This window comes from Ochotona princeps, chromosome 9 (genome assembly GCF_030435755.1).
Source record: "Ochotona princeps isolate mOchPri1 chromosome 9, mOchPri1.hap1, whole genome shotgun sequence".
Lineage (NCBI taxonomy): Eukaryota > Metazoa > Chordata > Mammalia > Lagomorpha > Ochotonidae > Ochotona > Ochotona princeps.
The window spans coordinates 58,999,375-59,017,185 of record NC_080840.1 but is presented as its reverse complement, the minus strand read 5'-3'; the positions used below and the strand labels follow the sequence as shown (position 1 = coordinate 59,017,185).

At 42.7% G+C, this 17,811-nt stretch overlaps 1 protein-coding gene across 5 annotated transcripts in view; it reads left to right on the top strand.

Annotated features, from left to right (window-relative positions):
- Positions 1-13,058, top strand: part of JPH1 (junctophilin 1) — an 81,917-nt gene extending 68,859 nt beyond the window's left edge. Inside the window, exons 4-6 of one of the 5 annotated variants that reach the window (XM_036492278.2) lie at positions 5,801-6,447; positions 10,534-10,629; positions 11,195-13,058. In XM_036492278.2, coding sequence (XP_036348171.2) covers positions 5,801-6,447; positions 10,534-10,614 — 728 coding nt within the window. In that variant the 3' untranslated portion in view covers positions 10,615-10,629; positions 11,195-13,058. Of the gene's footprint in view, positions 1-5,800; positions 6,448-10,533 lie in introns of all 5 variants that reach the window. The other 4 variants (XM_004588057.2, XM_036492277.2, XM_004588056.2 and 1 more) reach the window with 4 other exon arrangements.
- Positions 13,059-17,811: the final 4,753 nt, after the last annotated feature.

The window sequence follows — 17,811 nt, the reverse complement described above, 5'->3', positions numbered from 1 at the left end:
AGAGCTGAGCCAGAACTGGGATCCAAGAACACAGCCCAGGTCTCCCACTGCTTCCCGAGGCCTGTGTTAGCAGGAGCCAGAGTCAGGCACCAAGCCCAGGCATCCTAGGCAGCGTGTCAACCACAAGGTCAAACTCCTGCCCCTGCAATCACTCTAGAATCTTTCAGTCTGGTCCTTCCACAGGTTGGCACTGCAGCAACAAAGTCTACTTTGTGTGAATGATTCCCACTGTCACTACAAAGCATTTGGTGTCAGCACTGTCCTAGTAGGCATTGTTGGGGGACAGGAGGGTATCTTCATGTTGCCTTTTTACCCATAGCCAGCTCACTGAGGCTTACTCTGTAAAACTGGATACCCCACTGGTGTCATCTGCCATTCTCTGTCCAGAGCCTCCATGCCAACAGTGATGCATCACTGGTGGCTGACAGTACCGAATGTGGCCATTCCATACTGTGTACCTCATAGGCTTCTTTCCAAAGTAAATCCCCAAAGGGGGAAAAAAACCTTTGAGGAGTCCGAGATAGCGTCTGTAAAACACAGGGAAGTCCCTGCTGCAGCAGCTCCACTCACTTGTCACAGTTCTCTCCCTGGCAGTGTTCTGGCCAGACTGTTTTAGAAACTGCTGCATCTCACCAGCTTCATGTCACTGGCACTGCAACAGTGCCACATGTCGCTATGTGGAATAAGTAGCAAGCACAGTGCATGCCCTCTGAGAGAGAACCATCCAGGAAGCACTTCTGTCCTCTGCTTTATGTTAAAGAGTACTGACTCTTGCTCAAGAGAATCTGGCTCTGTGTGCTCTTGGGCTGCTCAGCCGGCATGTGCCTGCGCCTGCTCAGAACCACTTCCAGCTGCATGTCCTCAGGTAAGGCTGGCATCAGGTCCATGTTTCGTCACCACCTGACCACTGCACTCTCACACCCCTGTGACTAGGTCCGCTAGACTCACTGGGAACGTTTGTTGGGCGTGAAGATTTCCAGGCTTTGCTTTGTACCTCTTGTGTGAAAACCTCTCAGAACAATACCCCAGATGCGTCTGATAGTCAGTGTAGGAGTCACTGCTTCAACTGTTAATACCCCGTAGTTTTCACAGGTTTTGAGTGTCATCAGAAGCCCTCTAGTTCAGTCTAGGCAACTATAAAAGAAGAGCGTATCTTGACAGAGTGGGCACAAGAGGCAGGCATTTAGCCTTGTGGTTGAGACACCTGCTTCGTGTATTGTCACCTATTGGAATGCCTGGGTTTGAGTCCCTGCTCTGTTCCCAGTTCCAGCTTTTTCCTATTAATTTGAGTCCTGGGAAGTAGTGGGGATGGCTCAAGTAACTGAATCTGCCAACCACATAGGAGTCCTAGTTTGAGTTCCCAACTTCAGGCTGATAGTTTGCAAATGGGGAACAGCAAATGGGGTTGCCTTCTCTTGCTTGTATACTCTTTTTTTTTTTTTTTTTAAGATTTTATTACTATTGGAAAGCCAGATATACAGAGAGGAGGAGAGACAGAGGAAGATTTTCCATCCGATGTTTCACTCCCCAAGTGAGCCACAATGGGCCGGTGCTGCGCCAATCCGAAGCCGGGAACCAGGAACCTCTTCCGGGTCTCCCACACGGGTGCAGGGTCCCAAAGCTTTGGGCCGTCCTCGACGGCTTTCCCATGCCACAAGCAGGGAGCTGGATGGGAAGTGGAGCTGCTGGGACTAGAACCGGCGCCCATATGGGATCCTGGGGCGTTCAAGGCGAGGACTTTAGCTGCTAGGCCATGCCGCTGGACCCTTGCTTGTATACTTTTACCCATCCATACCCACTCCCACCTTCTCTCTGAAGTATCTCTCTCAAAACAATTTGAGAGTGGCATACATAATCAAAAAGTAGTGATAACTTTATATTTCTAGAGGTTAAAATAAATGGGCTGGTATTTGAGAGTTAATAAGCATAAAAGAACTACATTCAATGGAAACCAAAATTTAACTTTGTAAATCCATTAATACAAACTCCTCCACTAGCAAATTATTCTCAACTTCGCCTATTCATGCTAGTTTCAGTGGAGAGGGAGCCACTCTTTCAACTGTTTACAAAAAGCAGTTGAAAATGTTTTATTTTTTAAGCATTATAGCCTTTGCATTTTTTTTTTCAAATACCAGCAACCCCCATACATACTGTCATCAGAAAGCTTTTTCATGGTCCTGCTATAATTGAACTGCTAGGGTCCCCCCTAAGAAATGGTCTCCTTATAAGTTTGGGTGCAACTGTCATGCTTGTTGGAATCTATCAAAGCAACTCCCATTTCTGCAGCAGCTGCGGGTGGGATGCAAAGGCAGCAGGGTGCATCAGAGGTGTTTAAGCGGCACCATCCGCACCATCCGCCTCACATCTTCAGAAACACACAGGCTTTAGCACAGCTTTATTTCTTGGGACTCAGGCACTCATGGCCTTTCCCTGCTACCCTAAGGTATAACTAAAAGTTGGCAGAGTCTGTTAGTTCATTACACACTTTCCTATATATGTATTTAAGTGAAACAATCACTTTAATGTACTTTGCTCTTCAGATCGGCATTTGGGTGCGGGGGAGGGAACTTTCATGCCAATCCATTCAATCAACAGTACAAGTACTCTGTATGATCAACTCAGTATGGTGTACTTTAGACCCTGTGAACTCAAGAGTCTTAACTATTTTAATCGTCCTTGCAGAGTACATGCACTGCCATACCTAGCCGGGTAGTTCAGTACTGCTATAAAATTGAGTAATGATGGAGCACAGATAAACCAGCAACAGTGAAACGTGCATGGAGGAGTGAGGAGAAAGTGTGCAAGCAACTCACACTGCACCAGCCTCCAAGAAATACTTGATCACAGAAGAGGAGACAGCTTTCTTAGCACTTTACTTCCAAATCGTTTTAAATTTACAATTCAAAAATTGTGAGATAGTAAAACAGAGAGTTTCCTGGTACCCCACGTTAGCATCCCATGTTAGTATCTTTGTCATAGTTAATCAGCCATATTCCAAATCCCGTATTTTTTTTTCAATTCAAAAAGTTATACCTCTCACGCCTCTAGTAATCCGCATTCTATGTTCAAATTGAGTTGTTTGGCTGTTGTTTTTTAAACTTTCACTTGAAAAATCAAGGGAGAATCTGTTGTATTTGTCTCTGTGTCTAGGTGATTTCACTCATTGTGATGTCCTCTAATTCCACCTATCTTGCTGCAAATGACAAGATTTTACTTTTTTATAGCCGAGTAGTATTCTGTTGTGTTATATTCTACATTGTCTTCATTCATATGGTGATGGACACCTTGGTTGATTCCATAGCTTGGCTGTGATAAACAGCGCTGCTAGGAACTTGATGGTACAGGTATCTCTTTGATAGAGTTCATGTCTCCTGGGCAAAAAAAAAACAGAGATTGTGAGATTGTGGGATCTTATGGCGGTTCCAGTTCTAGCTGTTTAAGGAACCTCCATGCGGTTTCTCACAGTGGCTGCCCTAATTTACTTTCCCACCAGCACTGCATACAGCATCCTCACCAGCATCTATGACTGTGTCTGTTTTGGGTGTTAGCCATTCTGACAGGAGTGAAGGTGATGTTTCATTGTGGCTTTGTGCTTTTCCCTGATGGCTAGTGATATTTCTTAAAGGATTGGCCATTTGTTGTTTTTCTGAAGAAGGCTTTAACAATGGGCTTCTCTTTGAGAATCCAGCATAAATGACTTTATGGCAGGGGTGGGGAACATCCAGCCGGTGAAATCATTTGGTCTAGTCCTGCCAAGCCAACATCAGGAATGAGTCAAAATTTAATGAATCTATAATAGCAGGCTAATTTTTTAGTTGATCATTTTGTGTGGCCCATGAATATTTTCAATAGCCAAATGGCTATAAATGATGTTATAAATACCCAAATGACTGTTAGAAGTAAAAGGTTCAGAAGTAGAGGCAAGTCGGCTGATGGAGGAACCTAACTTTCTTGTGGTTGTGATGCTGTTTGTCAGTGTCATGTCTGGTCACATACACCAGCAAAGGATTCAGAAAAGAGAAAGGTGTCAGCCTTTGAATGGTCAGTCACCCTTTTTCAATCCTCTTCCAGTTAAATATCTCAGTGGGCCAAGACTTGTCACTGCCCTCTTTTAATGGAGGATTCAAAAGGAAGTTGCCAGCTTTAAAAATGGAGCATTTACCAAGCTTAGCAAGGAAATCTCCATTGTTGGCATGCAGCCTTGACAGACTGGGGAAACCTGAGTCCACGTCACGGATTCATCATTTGGAGGAGGGAAATTGTGACGGTGCTGGCATGTTCGGGACACTGAGCTTAACCTCAGCCTGCAAGAGCTGCTCTTCAGAACCTCCCCTTTCTGGCTTAGATATTGTCTTGGATGTTGAGGTTCATTTTATCTGAAAGGCTACTCAGGAGCTCTGGGACTGTTGGGTTTTGCAGGTGTAACCAATGCCTGCTGCCTAAAATTTGGGTTAGGCTCTAGGTACTGAGAAGTACTCTGAAAAAGAAATAGCAGCCCCATTACAATACCTTAATACTTGGATCACCAGGGGAAGAGCAACCAAGGCTGTAAATGTGCAATGTGTTTGTAAGAGTCAAAGACAACCAATTTTCAACCTCTCTGTAAATACTGTTAGTTTGTGAGAGGTGGCATTGGAGCCAGGAAGGACCAGTTCCAGCTGGTCCACTATGTAAGCAGCTGGTAGGATGGTTTCTCCCCTGCACACCTAAAGGATTATGTTCAGAGCACCTCCCACCAGCTACTCTGTGTGTGACCTTGAATTCCCCCTTTTGATGAGCCGTGGCTGATGGAGTGGGAGCCCCCGTTGGTATGTGTGTGTCTTGATGACTGGAGAGGAGCTGGTATGCCTAGGCGGGCACACTGCCTCAGGTCCCACACCATACCCTCCTGAGCCACAGGCCTCCATAAGCCCATGGCCTGGGTCATCTTCCCATGCGCATGCTGTCTCTTTACAGCTCGCTGCTTGTGTAGTCATGATGCACCTGGGCCATGCACTTTAAAAGATGAAAAGTCTTCCATTTATAGAAACACATCATTGTTATTAGCTAATCCTGAACTGTATAAACAAGAGAGGCAGGCTATCCTGAGAATACAGAGCCAGAGAAACTGCCTGTCTCAATATCAGTGCCTTCAGAGCACCCAGGCTTTCGCAGCTGTGCATGGACTCCATGGAAGTGGTTTCGTAGAGTGAAACCTAAGCAGCACAAATCGTTCGTGGCTAGAAAATGTGAACGATCGCTTGGCCAAGGATTGTTAAAACTGTGATCAACAAGGTGTTCTCCGACCTCATTAACTTTTCAAATGCAGGTTAGTCAATTTGTAATTTGTAAAGGTATGCTTTCTTGTGTATTATATGAGCTAATTACAGTGTGATGAACATTGCACTGTCAACCCGGATTTCATGTCAATGTTCTGTAAGTAGGTGGGACAGTTGCATTGGTAGGGAAGTTAGAACTGCCTATCTTTTAGAGCTATCAAAACAGTATAAGTAGTGGTATATGCAGTCTCTTAAAAGTGCCTTTTCAGTGATGCTGTGGAGGATTAAATGTGCCCATTCTTAGTCAAAACCTTACAAATATATTAAAGGAAAAAAGTGATAAACCAACTTAGCAAAAACATACTCTTTTATACCTTTTCCAAAAAGTTTTAGTAGACGCATGACAGTTATGGGGTATAGTGTGATTCTGTAACAGGTATGCCATATGCCCTGGTCAACTTGGCATAATTGGCAACTCTCTCTCCTTAGGTATTATTTCTTGTATACCTTATTTGTATCACCTTCTGAATTTTATTTTGCAGGCCCTGATTACATCAAACAGAGACTTCAGGAAGGTGTAGATGCTAAAGAAAACCCTGAGGAAAAGGTACCAGCAAATCCACCTACACCAAAGGAATCTCCTCACTTCTATCGCAAAGGCACCACCCCGCCAAGGTCTCCTGAGGCAAGTCCCAAACACAGCCACTCTCCGCAGCCTTCCCCCCCAAAACCTATGAAGAAGCAGAACCCCGGCCCAGGGGTGAGACTCAGTCAAGATAAAAGGAGTGTGGCTGAAGAGCAGGTGCCAGCCGTTGTCAATAAGCCCTTGATGTCAAAGGCTCCCACAAAGGAGGTAGGAGCCATCGTGCCCCAGCCCAAGTACTCTGGCCGCCACCATGTCCCCAACCCCAGTAATGGGGAATTGCATTCTCAGTATCACGGCTACTATGTGAAGCTGAACGCCCCCCAGCACCCTCCTGAAGACGCAGAGGATGAGGGTGGTTCGAGCCAGTCTTCCTCAGCACTGGTGCACAAGCCATCACCTAACAAGTGGAATCCCCCTAAATCTGTGACAAAACAAGTTGCCAAAGAAAGCAAAGCTGAGCCAAAAGCTAAGAAGTCTGAACTTGCTATACCAAAGAATCCAAGGAATGATTCATACCCTTCCATGGAAAAAGAAGCCAATTCAGTAAGTCTTGCACATTGTGTGTTCTGTTTCTTCCCTCCCTTAGATTCTGTCAAGGAGCAGTAGGGAGTGACTGGGCCGCTTGATGACAGCCAGCCTAACTCTGGGATCCCAGAGCTGTGCAGAGAAGAGCATAACCCAGTGGTACCTTGAGGCAGTAGTTCCTGTTTCAGTAACCCACCTTAAACAGTCTTCAGATAGGTAAGACTTGGCTAACATAGGCAGGCAGGCATCACACTTTAAAAAAAAAAACATCACAGGTTTGCTAATTTATTTGTTTTTATTGCAAAGTCATTTATACAGAGAGGAGGGGAGACAGAGAGGAAGATCTTCCATCCGATGATTCACTCCCCAAGTGAGCCGCAACGGCCACTGCTGTGCCGATCCAGAGCCAGGAGCCAGGAACCTCGAACCTCCTCCAGGTCTCCCACACGGGTGCAGGATCCCAAAGCATTGGGCCGTCCTCAACTGCTTTCACAGGCCACAAGCAGGGAGCTGAATAGGAAGTGGAGCTGCCAGGATTAGAACCGGTGCCCATATGGGATCTCGGCGCACTCAAGGCGAGGACTTTAGCTGCTAGGCCATGCCACCGAGCCCCTGTGATGGCTTTTTCATGGCAACCTCTGACAGTTCTGATAGCTGCAGAAGTTTCCTTCTATATGCATAATGGTATAGGTTATTTGAAAAAGAATAAATTCAAACATAAGTTTCCATTCATAAAACTAAACAGTCAAAACACCTTTTAATTATGCTTGAAATTTATTATTTTGTTAATTTATCTATAAAACACTGATTGATTGGGTTGTTTTCTCTCCCAAATTATCAGTGTTTTAGAAAGGAAATTGATATAGTTTGATTTTTTCCTGAAACTCAGCCTCCATGGAGATTAACTGTTTCAAATACATGAATTTTAAAAAGTGTTTGAAAGATCTCCCATCCTCTGGCTCATTCCCCAGATGGCCACATTAGCTCAGGATGGGACAGGTCTAAGAAGCCAGGAATTTCTTTCTGATCGCCCATGTAGCTGACTAGAGTCCAAGCGCTTTGGCCATGCCCCCACTGATTTCCCAGGCACATTAGTAGAGAGCTGGATCAGAAGTAGAGCAGCTGGGACTTGAACTGGCACCCATATGGGAGGCTGACATCGTAGGTGGCAGCCTTACTTCTACACCACAACACTGGCTCCAACAAATGGTTTTCAAAACATAATGACTTAAATTTGCTTCTCCTCTGACTTAGCATGTGCAGGTTGCTTCAAAAAGCTTTTGGAAAAATGGAAGCTAAAGGATATTTACATTTTTCAAGAACTTGAAGGCCTTGAATATATCTACAGGTTAATAAGATCTCACATACAAATCTGGTGGCCCCCAAAAGTTTATGAAAGATGCCAGCATTCTGGTGGAACAGGTAAAGCTACTGCCTGCAGTGCTGGCATCCCATGTGTGTTGTGCCAATTCAAGTCCTATCTGCTCCACTTCTGCTCTGGACCCTCCCCTTTTGCCAACTACTGGCCTGGGAAAGCAGTGGAAGATGGCCCCAGTACTTGGGCCCCTGCTCCCACGTGGATGAAGCACCTGACTCCTGGCCCAGTGAACCAACTGACTGGTTCACTCCCTAAATAGCTGCAGTGACTGAAGCTGGTTTTTGCCAAATCCAGAAGCCTGGAACTCTATCTTGGTCTCCTGGGTGAGCGGCAGGTACACAAACACTTGGGTCAGCTTCCCAGGTACACTAGCAGGGAACTGAATTGGAAGCAGAGCAGCCAGAACTTGAACTGGTACTCTAATATGGGATGCCAGCATCACAAGCCACTCCTCCATGTGCCCCTGCACAACAGTACTGACCCCCAAATTTTAGTAAGGCTTTGCAACATGGCCACCCTAGTAAGAGCCAGAAACAGTATTTCAGCTAAACGGTTTTATTAATGCTAAATTAAACCTTGTTCTTTTCTAGACTGTAGGTTAAATACAGTCGCGTTTCAGACACAAAACTCTAGCAAAAAGTCTTAACAGTTGCGGATTAGTCTCATTGACAACAAAAGATTAGTTTTCTAGCCACCTGAAAGTTTCCTCTTTTCAAGACCTTGTAAGAATACTTAGCCTCGCAACAGCCTCTCCTGTTACACCTGTCTCAGTCAGTCTTGAAGCAAGACTGATTTTTTTTTTTCGTTTTGCTATTTTAAGCCACAACTCGCCACTGCAGGATATTTATTAGTCTTCACCTTAAAGCTTTTGACCCTGCACTCTGCCCAGGTGTCTGAAGAACCCAGAGGTCCTGGCTAGATAGAAGCCCATTAAACATAGCAACTCACATTGTGTTGTTTACCTGGCTACTGCTTAACTTTTCATGGCTGGTTTACTCTCTTCTGCACTGAGTCGTCTGCTAAAGTAGCTTTGTTGATCGAACTACAGGGTATGATAAATAGATATATGGATGTGGTCAATAGAAAGCATTTTTTTCATTCTGGATAAAGCATTCATTCATTATTCATGGACTCCAGAATTACCAGTACAATGAGAGAGGCCAAAACTGGAAAAAGAAAGATAGATGTAACCCAAGAGGATATAATAAGCATTTGGTATTGTTTGAACCAACCAGTTTGAAAGAGATAGATCCTAATCAGATTCCATGAATTTATGTACTGCAAGTTAAATGAGGTTGGTTGAAGGCACCTGTCTTTTGCTTTTCATGGGTCCAGCATAAGACATTGAACTCCACACTGTATTGTTCTGATCCCGTATACTGTTTCTCATCTTTCATATCACTAAATTAACCTTGAGAATTATGAATGAAATTCACTGGTCTGAAAGAGTTCAAACAATACCAAATGCTTAACACATAAACAAAATCTAATCAACATGGCATGATAAGGGCATATCTTTAATATCAATTGTGATTTTGAGAGATCATCAATTTCTGAATTATAACTTCCTACAGTATTTGTGTTTTAAGTTAGCCATAATTGAGGAGTTGCATGAGTTAGGCATCTCCTATTAATTTTTTTTTAACTTAGAACATAGCTGTTCTAAAGCACCAGCTGGTTGTTATTAATGGAAATTTCCCAAGTGTAGATGAAAACATTTTAAAGACGTCTATTGAAAATTGTTTTTAAACTGAGGATGGCCCGTGGCTTCAGCAGGAATCGAGAGAAAACTGCCAGGAGCTTCTGAAATGGAGCAAGGTCTGATTCTGATTTGATAATATTGTTGGAGTAACCTTGGGCAATACACTCTTGAGGCCCTGCGAAATGGAAGTGGTAGTCACATGGAAGAAGCAAACAAGAAGTAATCTGCTTAGGTTTAGCCCACTGCCTGGCTTTAAAACCAATCTAGAACACTTTGAAGGCTATGTAAGACTTAGGCACTCTTGCTGATAAATACCAAAATTTTATCTCTTTACAAAGGCGATTTCTGCTTGGGCTGGATCTGAAAAGATGTGTCATTTGAGCCACAGGTCCAGTAGGCTTGTGAACTTTGGGCTAGCTGGTATTTGGCCGAGTGATGTTGATCAAAATAGGATTCATTCTGTAGTTTATTTAATATGCTTTTTGAGATGCTGTGGTTGTGACGAATGCTATACCCGTGAAATAACTGCTGAAAGTATTCGGCTTCCCCATCTCGCTTTTACTTTAAAAACAGTACCATCCAGGAGAGAGGATCAGCAGATCACATTCTGAATTTTCCCTTGGAGGCTGCATGTCACTGTTCTGTCCCAGTTCCCTTCGATGAGGGGCTAACATCCTAACAGCAAAATGTGACTCTACTCCTCATTGGTTCCAAGCAGGGTCATGAGGCCAGACGCCTTCACTGAATCATGATCCCCTTGTTCTGGGGCAAATGGAAAGGCTTATTGTCAACATTTTACCCTGAGTCAGGGCAGGACTCATTTTTAACTGCAAGTTCAGGCATGGTTTCATCTAAACATTACATTGGTATTTGTAGCTTGTACCTTTCCAAACTGCTATTGTCACTCACGCCTGCCTTGCCACAGCCAGGCTGGTTTTCTTAATGTTTCTGTACATCAGTTTTGGTAACCTGTTGATGTTCTCATGGAAAGTGATGCTTACTTTATTTTCCCTTCCCCTTCCAGGGCCCTAATTCAGTCATGATTGTCCTCGTCATGCTGTTGAATATAGGCCTGGCCATTCTTTTTGTTCACTTTCTAACCTGATCGAAATTAGGAAAGGTAAGGACAACCTTAATTTCTGTATCACATCACTGTCAAATTATTTATTCGTATTTGAATTCAGTCTTTTTTAACAATGACATATTGTCCTTCACTTTAATTTTGGCTGTGCCTGAATGTGATTCAACATAGTTACTTAATGTCTAACTGTTTTGACCCTTCAGTGCAGTCATGACAACTAGTGGTGGTAGCCCACAGTTCCCTGCCGTGCTGTCGCCAGCCCTTTAAATGGCACACCCCAGGCAGACTCAGACACAGGGAAGGAGGCTTGGAATTAGAATGGGATCGCCAGAGAGATGAAACTTGGAAAATTCAGCCAGGGGACCTGTCCATTTCCCCTGGGGTCCTCTGGGAGCTGAAGCACGCAGCCATTTTGGAGAGCAAAACATAATAATAATTCTTTTTTAAAATCTGCTGAAGCAGCCTCATCCAGCGATGTTCTTGGCATTGGCTACTCCATCTGTCTTAGCAGAGTGTGACTAAACTGGAAATGTATGGAGCTGCATTTTTTTTTTTTGATGGAAGTCAACAGCTGCCTTACTATTTTACCATCTGACGTTTTTAGTAGGGAGCTGGGGAAACGACTGCCGGAGGAATGCGGCCGGAGGATTGTGTTGCTGTGGCCGTGGTTCCAACATTCACTCCTATCTCATTAGAAGAAATAGGTAGCAGCATCACTCACCAGTCTTATGCCATGACCTGCTGCTCTAACATCTTGTGGAATGTTCTGGGAGAGAACGTTTCGTTTGCTTGTGCACGACTCTGTTCGTATTTTTGCTGTTGATTTAAATCTGATGAATAATCATCGCACCACCTGCGGTCCTGGCCCAATGAAACACACATGTCGCATCTCAAGGAAAAGAACAACAAGATGTTAGTGACTACGTGTTGTCTTGGATAGCAGTATATCATGTCTCATGTCATGTGTTCTTCCTAAACCTATCGGAGGCTATTTCTCTTTAAAATTTAGCAACTTGAAGGCATCATACCTTCCAAAGAAATAATTTTAGTTGTTTAAACCTGAGGTGAATTACTGATGCACTTAGGAGGTGCTAAATTTTCAAAGCTGAGAAACAACAGAACTCGTAAGAAGTCCAGTCAAAATGTTGCATGGACTGCAGTAGTCAGTGCTCAGAGGATTCAGTTTCATTGCTGACGTACTTTACAACCAAATAAAATCTGGTCAGAGGCTATGTTAATTCCCATCAAAGTTAAGCAAGATGCTATTAATAACTGTTCTTGTTTCCAACTTCAGTTTTTGTTGAATACATTCAGGTAGCGCATAGAGCTTTGTGAAATCATTGCTTTTTGGTTTTCTGCCTTTCATGTTTTTCGAAGTCCTTTTGTAATTTCATTTCAAATTTTAAAGGCATAGACATTTTTATTTTAAATATTTGTCTTTTGCAGTCTTTTGTTCTGACATATTCTGAAGGGGTTTTTTTTTGGTGTTTTATAATTTAGCCTTTATTATTCAGAAGCATGCTTACCTAGAGAAACTACAGGGTCTTTATAAAAGAAACTATTTAAAGAAATCAGGGGAGAAGGGGTATCTGTTAAATCTCTGTAAGACATTACATTTCAGAGGGGGAGCTGTTCCTAAATGCTGTTGTCACTTGCATGGTGTAATCCGATTCTTTTTACCTTATTAGCTGCCTTCTCAATACAGAGGAGACAGCTCACATGATGCCCACGTTAGCACAGGTGTGGGCTGGAGGCTTTGTCACCTGCGAGGTAGTAACCCAGTGACGTTTCTCGCAGAAATGCAGTATGTTGTGAATCCTGGGTGTGACCAATATGGAATACAGAAGGCGGCAGAAAGAGCAAATGAAAAATTACACCTCGTATTTGTTTTTTACATTTTGCTTTGACTTTCCAATTTAGGAAGTACATTTTTACCCAAGAACAAACCTTTCAGTTCCCATGTCTGTCTCAGTCCTCACGGCTCCTGCCTAACCCCTTTAGCTTCTTATGCTGGGAAAGCTGATTTTTTTTTAAAGAAAATAAACTATTTAATCTCATTAATGTTTATTTAAAACATGTAATGCTTTGGAAATAATGGGTAATAGATAACTACAGGATATGTTTATAAAGTGAGCATGTTGGTTCCATTTATAAATATATGTATGATTTATAAGCTTTTTTAAAACAAAGCTCAAATTGTTGGTATTTTTCTAAAATGTGCACAGCTGTATTTTACATGAAGGCTCTTTCTAATGGATTGTTATACTGTACTCTACATTTTGGACAGCACCTGAAGTCTGCCAATGTACTTAATAAAACATGACTTTGTTTATTTAAAATTTCTTGCTGTGAAAAAAGAACTCCCTACCTGTGGGTTCCTTTATTTATAATCCTGAAACCAAAATGTATAATGTACAGTTTTCACAACTGTATCAGCTCTAATAAAAGCAAAAATGTTGGTTATTAATACACTTGGATGTGCGTTTCTTTTGTGAATAAATTACTGTCTCCAGGAGCACAGGATGGTTGTGTAGTAGTATGGTGAGAAACCCCTCCCTGTTCACCCCCCAAAAAACTAACTGGAATGGAACACCACCACCAAAAGCAACAGAAGGTAGTTACACTGATCCACTCTTTCCAAAGTTCCTTCATCCTAGGCCTTTCAAAGAATTTTGCAAAACCAGCCACTGTGCTTAATGCTTTTATTAATTGGATCAGTGCCTTGTGTGGAGCTTTAAAGCTGCCCTGTTTTTAAGGGAAACTCAAGTAAATCTTCCTGCCTGGGCACTTTTCCATTAATAAAAGTTTCTTGAGCATGGTGCCTCTACATAGGCTCATATGTTGCCATGGCCCCTAGTGTTTAGGCATGTCCTGGGAAGGGGAGGCACAGTATGCAGTTGAGTAAATTTGCCTCCACCACAGTTTCTAGCCCTGGTACTCCTCAAAGACATCTGAGGTGCCACCTGGGCTGGCCTGGCAGGTAGGCAGTCTGCCTGTGCAGGATGATAAAGGGTCTTCTCCAAAACCTCCCAGGGAACCACCATGCAACGTTTACATTCCCAAATCCAACACTGCTGTTGAGTGCCGCAATATTGGAGACCCTCACAACAGTAATTACAAAATTATTGCCTCTGGGTTTCTCTGACAGATTTACCAACTGAAATGATTAGCTTCCTAGCAAATCACAGAACAGACTTTGGAAGCAGGAAGGGAAGCACAGGGTGGTAGAGAAAAATATTGATTCCACATTCATGGCCAAACCACACATTTTGAGGTCTGCAGCCAAAGCTGGGGTGAAGCCTGTATGGTTAGGAAATCTGGAAAATATTCTACATGCCCTTTTAATGCAATAATTATTTCTCAAGAGTCATAGCATGCAGCCTCCCCAGGCACACTTGGGGCCATTCACAGTCCCCCTCCCTTTGGAAAGTTGTATGGCCTCATGTTTCCAGCCCAGTAAGTGGCTGTCAACGTGGCACATTCTGCCAGTGAAAGTAACAGTTAATCAGCTGTTCTGTTTTATTCCAGATTTAGCAAATACCTGTGCCGACATTCCCCTCTCACCCCAAAGGTTCTGCGAATTACTTTAGTATTCTACAATAGCCTTAGCAGGAACAGCAGAAAACAGCAAATACATCGAATGCAGTGAGGATGGATGGAATCCTGGGTACAGCCATGACTCTCGTGGCTCCTTTAAACAGTGCTCCTAGTGTGTTCCCATATGTCAGTATGAGTGTGGCCATCCAGTGACCATGAGGATGAAATGACCTTTATGTGCAGTGCTTGCAGCACACAGTAACTGTGCTGTATCTGTGTGTGTTTTACACATTGGAAAAATCAAGGAAAAATTACTAAATTCATGTTAGGGTCTCAAACATTGTAAAATACAGAGATCCCATTGTAAGTTGATTGCTAAAGCTGCTAATTTAGTATACTAAGAATCGGTCAGCCTTAGAGCATGGTGTTAAGATAGCACCTGAGACACCCTCATCCTATATCTGAGTACCTTTTTAAAAGGATAATTCACTTCAAAATTTTGTAGCAATAAGCATCTTTTTAATTCCGTTTTCTGCTTGAAGTATCCTCATGTTTGTCAGATTCTTGTCATGCATGGCACATGTTTGGAAGGAAAAACTGTAAATAACACAATTGCAGTACAAGCAAAAGCAAAGGTGGGCAGATATCAAGGAGCATTTCATTCTCTAGCATCCTGGACCTGTTTTAACCATAGCACCCAGCATGCAGAGGTCACACAGCAGCCTCTGCAATGGATGGAGACCAGAAAATGTTCTAACATCACATCAGTATTAGGCTAACAGATGGCAGAACCCAACACCCAAGAGCTAGACTTGACATTTTAGAAGCAGATAACATCAAATCCTTGAGCCAAAGAAATCAGCAGAAGTTAGAGACGTAAAAATCTGTAAATTATTCAAAAGGATAGGGGTAGGCATTTGACACAGAAGTTAGGATGTGGCTTTGGGTGCCATGTGCTCTATCAGGTGTCTTGATCAAGTCTGAGTTCCTCCACTTCTGATTCATCTTCCTGCTAGTATATACCCTGGGAGGCAGCAGGAGGAAGAGATGAATCAAATTTGGATAGACTCACCCCTGGATGTTGGCAGCATTTGTGAAGTAGAACAGAAGAAGGAAGATTTCTCTCATTCTCTCCTTCCTTGCTTGCTTCCTTTTCTTCCTTCCCTTGCAAACAAAAGTATAAACAACTGGTTACTTGAAGCATGAATTTGCAAAGTGATGTCATGCTAGAAAGCATTAAAGGATGAGATATTGCCTTCCATGCCCTAAATGAGTCTTGATACTATTAGCATTCCATTTTCTTTTCATGATACAAATCCTATGAAGGAGTCAGCATAATTTATGAATTCCCATTGTCAGCTTTATTTTCCAGTATTTCCTTTACCATGATTTTCTTCCATTAGAAAGTTTATAACTAGATCTTTTTCCTAATAATCATACCTAGTTTTTCACCACAAAATAATACTAACCAAAAAAAAAAAAAAACCCACCAAATCCTAACATTACATTTTGAAGTTTTCATTGGTTTGCTTAGCTTAGGCTCTCTTTTAAAGACTTACTTATTTTCAAAGAGTGATGTGGACAGAGAAGTGGGGACAAAATAGCGAGGGAAATGGGAAACAGCAGCAAAATCTTCAGTCTGCTATTTTACTCTTCAAATGGTCACAGCAGCCTGGAACTCCATCCAGGCAATCTTCCATTGCTTTTCCAGGTGTATTAGCAGGCAGCTGGATTAGAAATGAGCAACAAGACTTGAACTGGCATTCTTCCATATCTTGACCCAACAGGCTAATAGGCCTCCTTGGCTTGCTCAAACTATTAGCTCTTGACCTATATCTATTTTTAGACTCTAAAGATTTGGTTTGGAGCACTCTAAACCTTTTTGCTGCCCAGCTCCAAGTTTCAAGAATGTTAATGATGCTTGTGTGTGCTCAGCACTTAATGCTTTAGTCTTCTGCAGAAGCTGAACTCTCCTTTTCTCCTAACCATAGATCCTTGCCCATCTTCCCAGGCCATCAGCATACCTATACACACGATTCAACAATGCAACTTGACAAACATGTCAGGTAAATCAAGGGTATTAATTCAAGTAGAGAGAAGACCCAAATTTAGGCATTCCAGTATTCCCTTTCTCCCATGTCATTTTTATGAAACCAGTAACACACTTGATCATTTCCCATATTCATTAAGGATGCCGTCACCAAACCACGGAGCCATTTTGGGACACTCTAAGGATCATTTTGGTGTCTAACCTAAAGCATTTTTACAAGAATCCACCTTAGGTAAACGATCATGAATGTCCAGGCTATACTCAATTTACAGAGCCGAGACTCACCTTTATTGTGAATTTGGACTCATTCCCTCTTCAGGTTTTTGTTATGAATTTAATCGCTGCTGCCTTCAGTCAATGAAACGTGGTCCTACCTTCCAGGGGTTGGTAAGCCTCAGGTCCTCCCCTAAGGAAAGAATTCTGCTAACAGATTTGATTGCAATTTATACAGTTAAATGGGCCCTTCTGCAAAGCAAAAAGTAAACAATGAAATTTCAGAGCCCCTCACAGTCACATCAGAAGCACGGGAGATTCCTGATGCGTCTCTCTTAAGAGGCCCAGGAATATTCAATAATGCAGAACGCTCATTATACACAGTTGGCCCAGCTATTCATTAATGTCTATTACGCATAGAAAGTGCATGATAAAAAGATACAATTAAGGTTTGGGAAGAGATGTGCTGACAAAGTCTTGCCATAATGATTATACTCTTAGCTATAGGAAAGAACTTTCCGATGCATGTGGAGCCTGGGGATTTCTCACTGATGTGCAGAAAGATCTTAATAGGCCTGGCTCTTACATTTAATCACTATGCTTATGAACTCAAGCAAATGGTTTTGACTTTAAATAAAATTACAATATATTTAATGAGAAATACCTTAGCAAAGCATCATTACATTTGATCTCCCAGAGTAGAATATAGCAACCATTAGTTTGTAACTCCTGTGATTAATATGTAGAGAGGAAATAGAAAAAATGATAAAAACTTACCCACTGTATTGGAGATATCCAGAAACTCCTGCATTAAACTCAACCCTGTGCTTCTGTTCTATAAGTACAGGAAGTAATTTTGCTTGAGGAATGTTTCATTTGATACTATAAGGAAAATCTGATATTAGGTGAAAATCACCTCCTGGCACTTTAGTTTTTATGTCATTAAAGCATGTACCTCTTTTTCCCTTCACCAAACCTTATTCTGTATTGACTGAAATAGAAAGGAAACCATTTCAGTTATTCTCAAACTCAGGCCTGGATTCACCCTCAGGTAATAGCAACTTGCTGCATGCTCTTCCCTGTGGCTTAGCAAGTTCAGCCACCACCAGCAACACACCCCATATAGGCAGTGGTTCCAGTCCTACCTGCTCCACTTCTTATCCAGCTCCTTACTCATGCTCCTGGAAAGGCAGAAGATAGCCCACTTAACTGGGTTTCTGCCACTGACACAGGAGACCCAGGGAGCATTTTCTTGGCCATGGCTTTGGCCTGGGCCAGCCCTGGCCCCTTGAGGAGTGAACCAGCAACTATAAAATTTACCAGCCCCAATGCAGTAGCCTCACGGCTAAAGTCATCGCCTTGAACACCTGGGCTCCCATATGGATGCCAGTTCATATCCCGGCTGCTCCACTTCCCTTCCA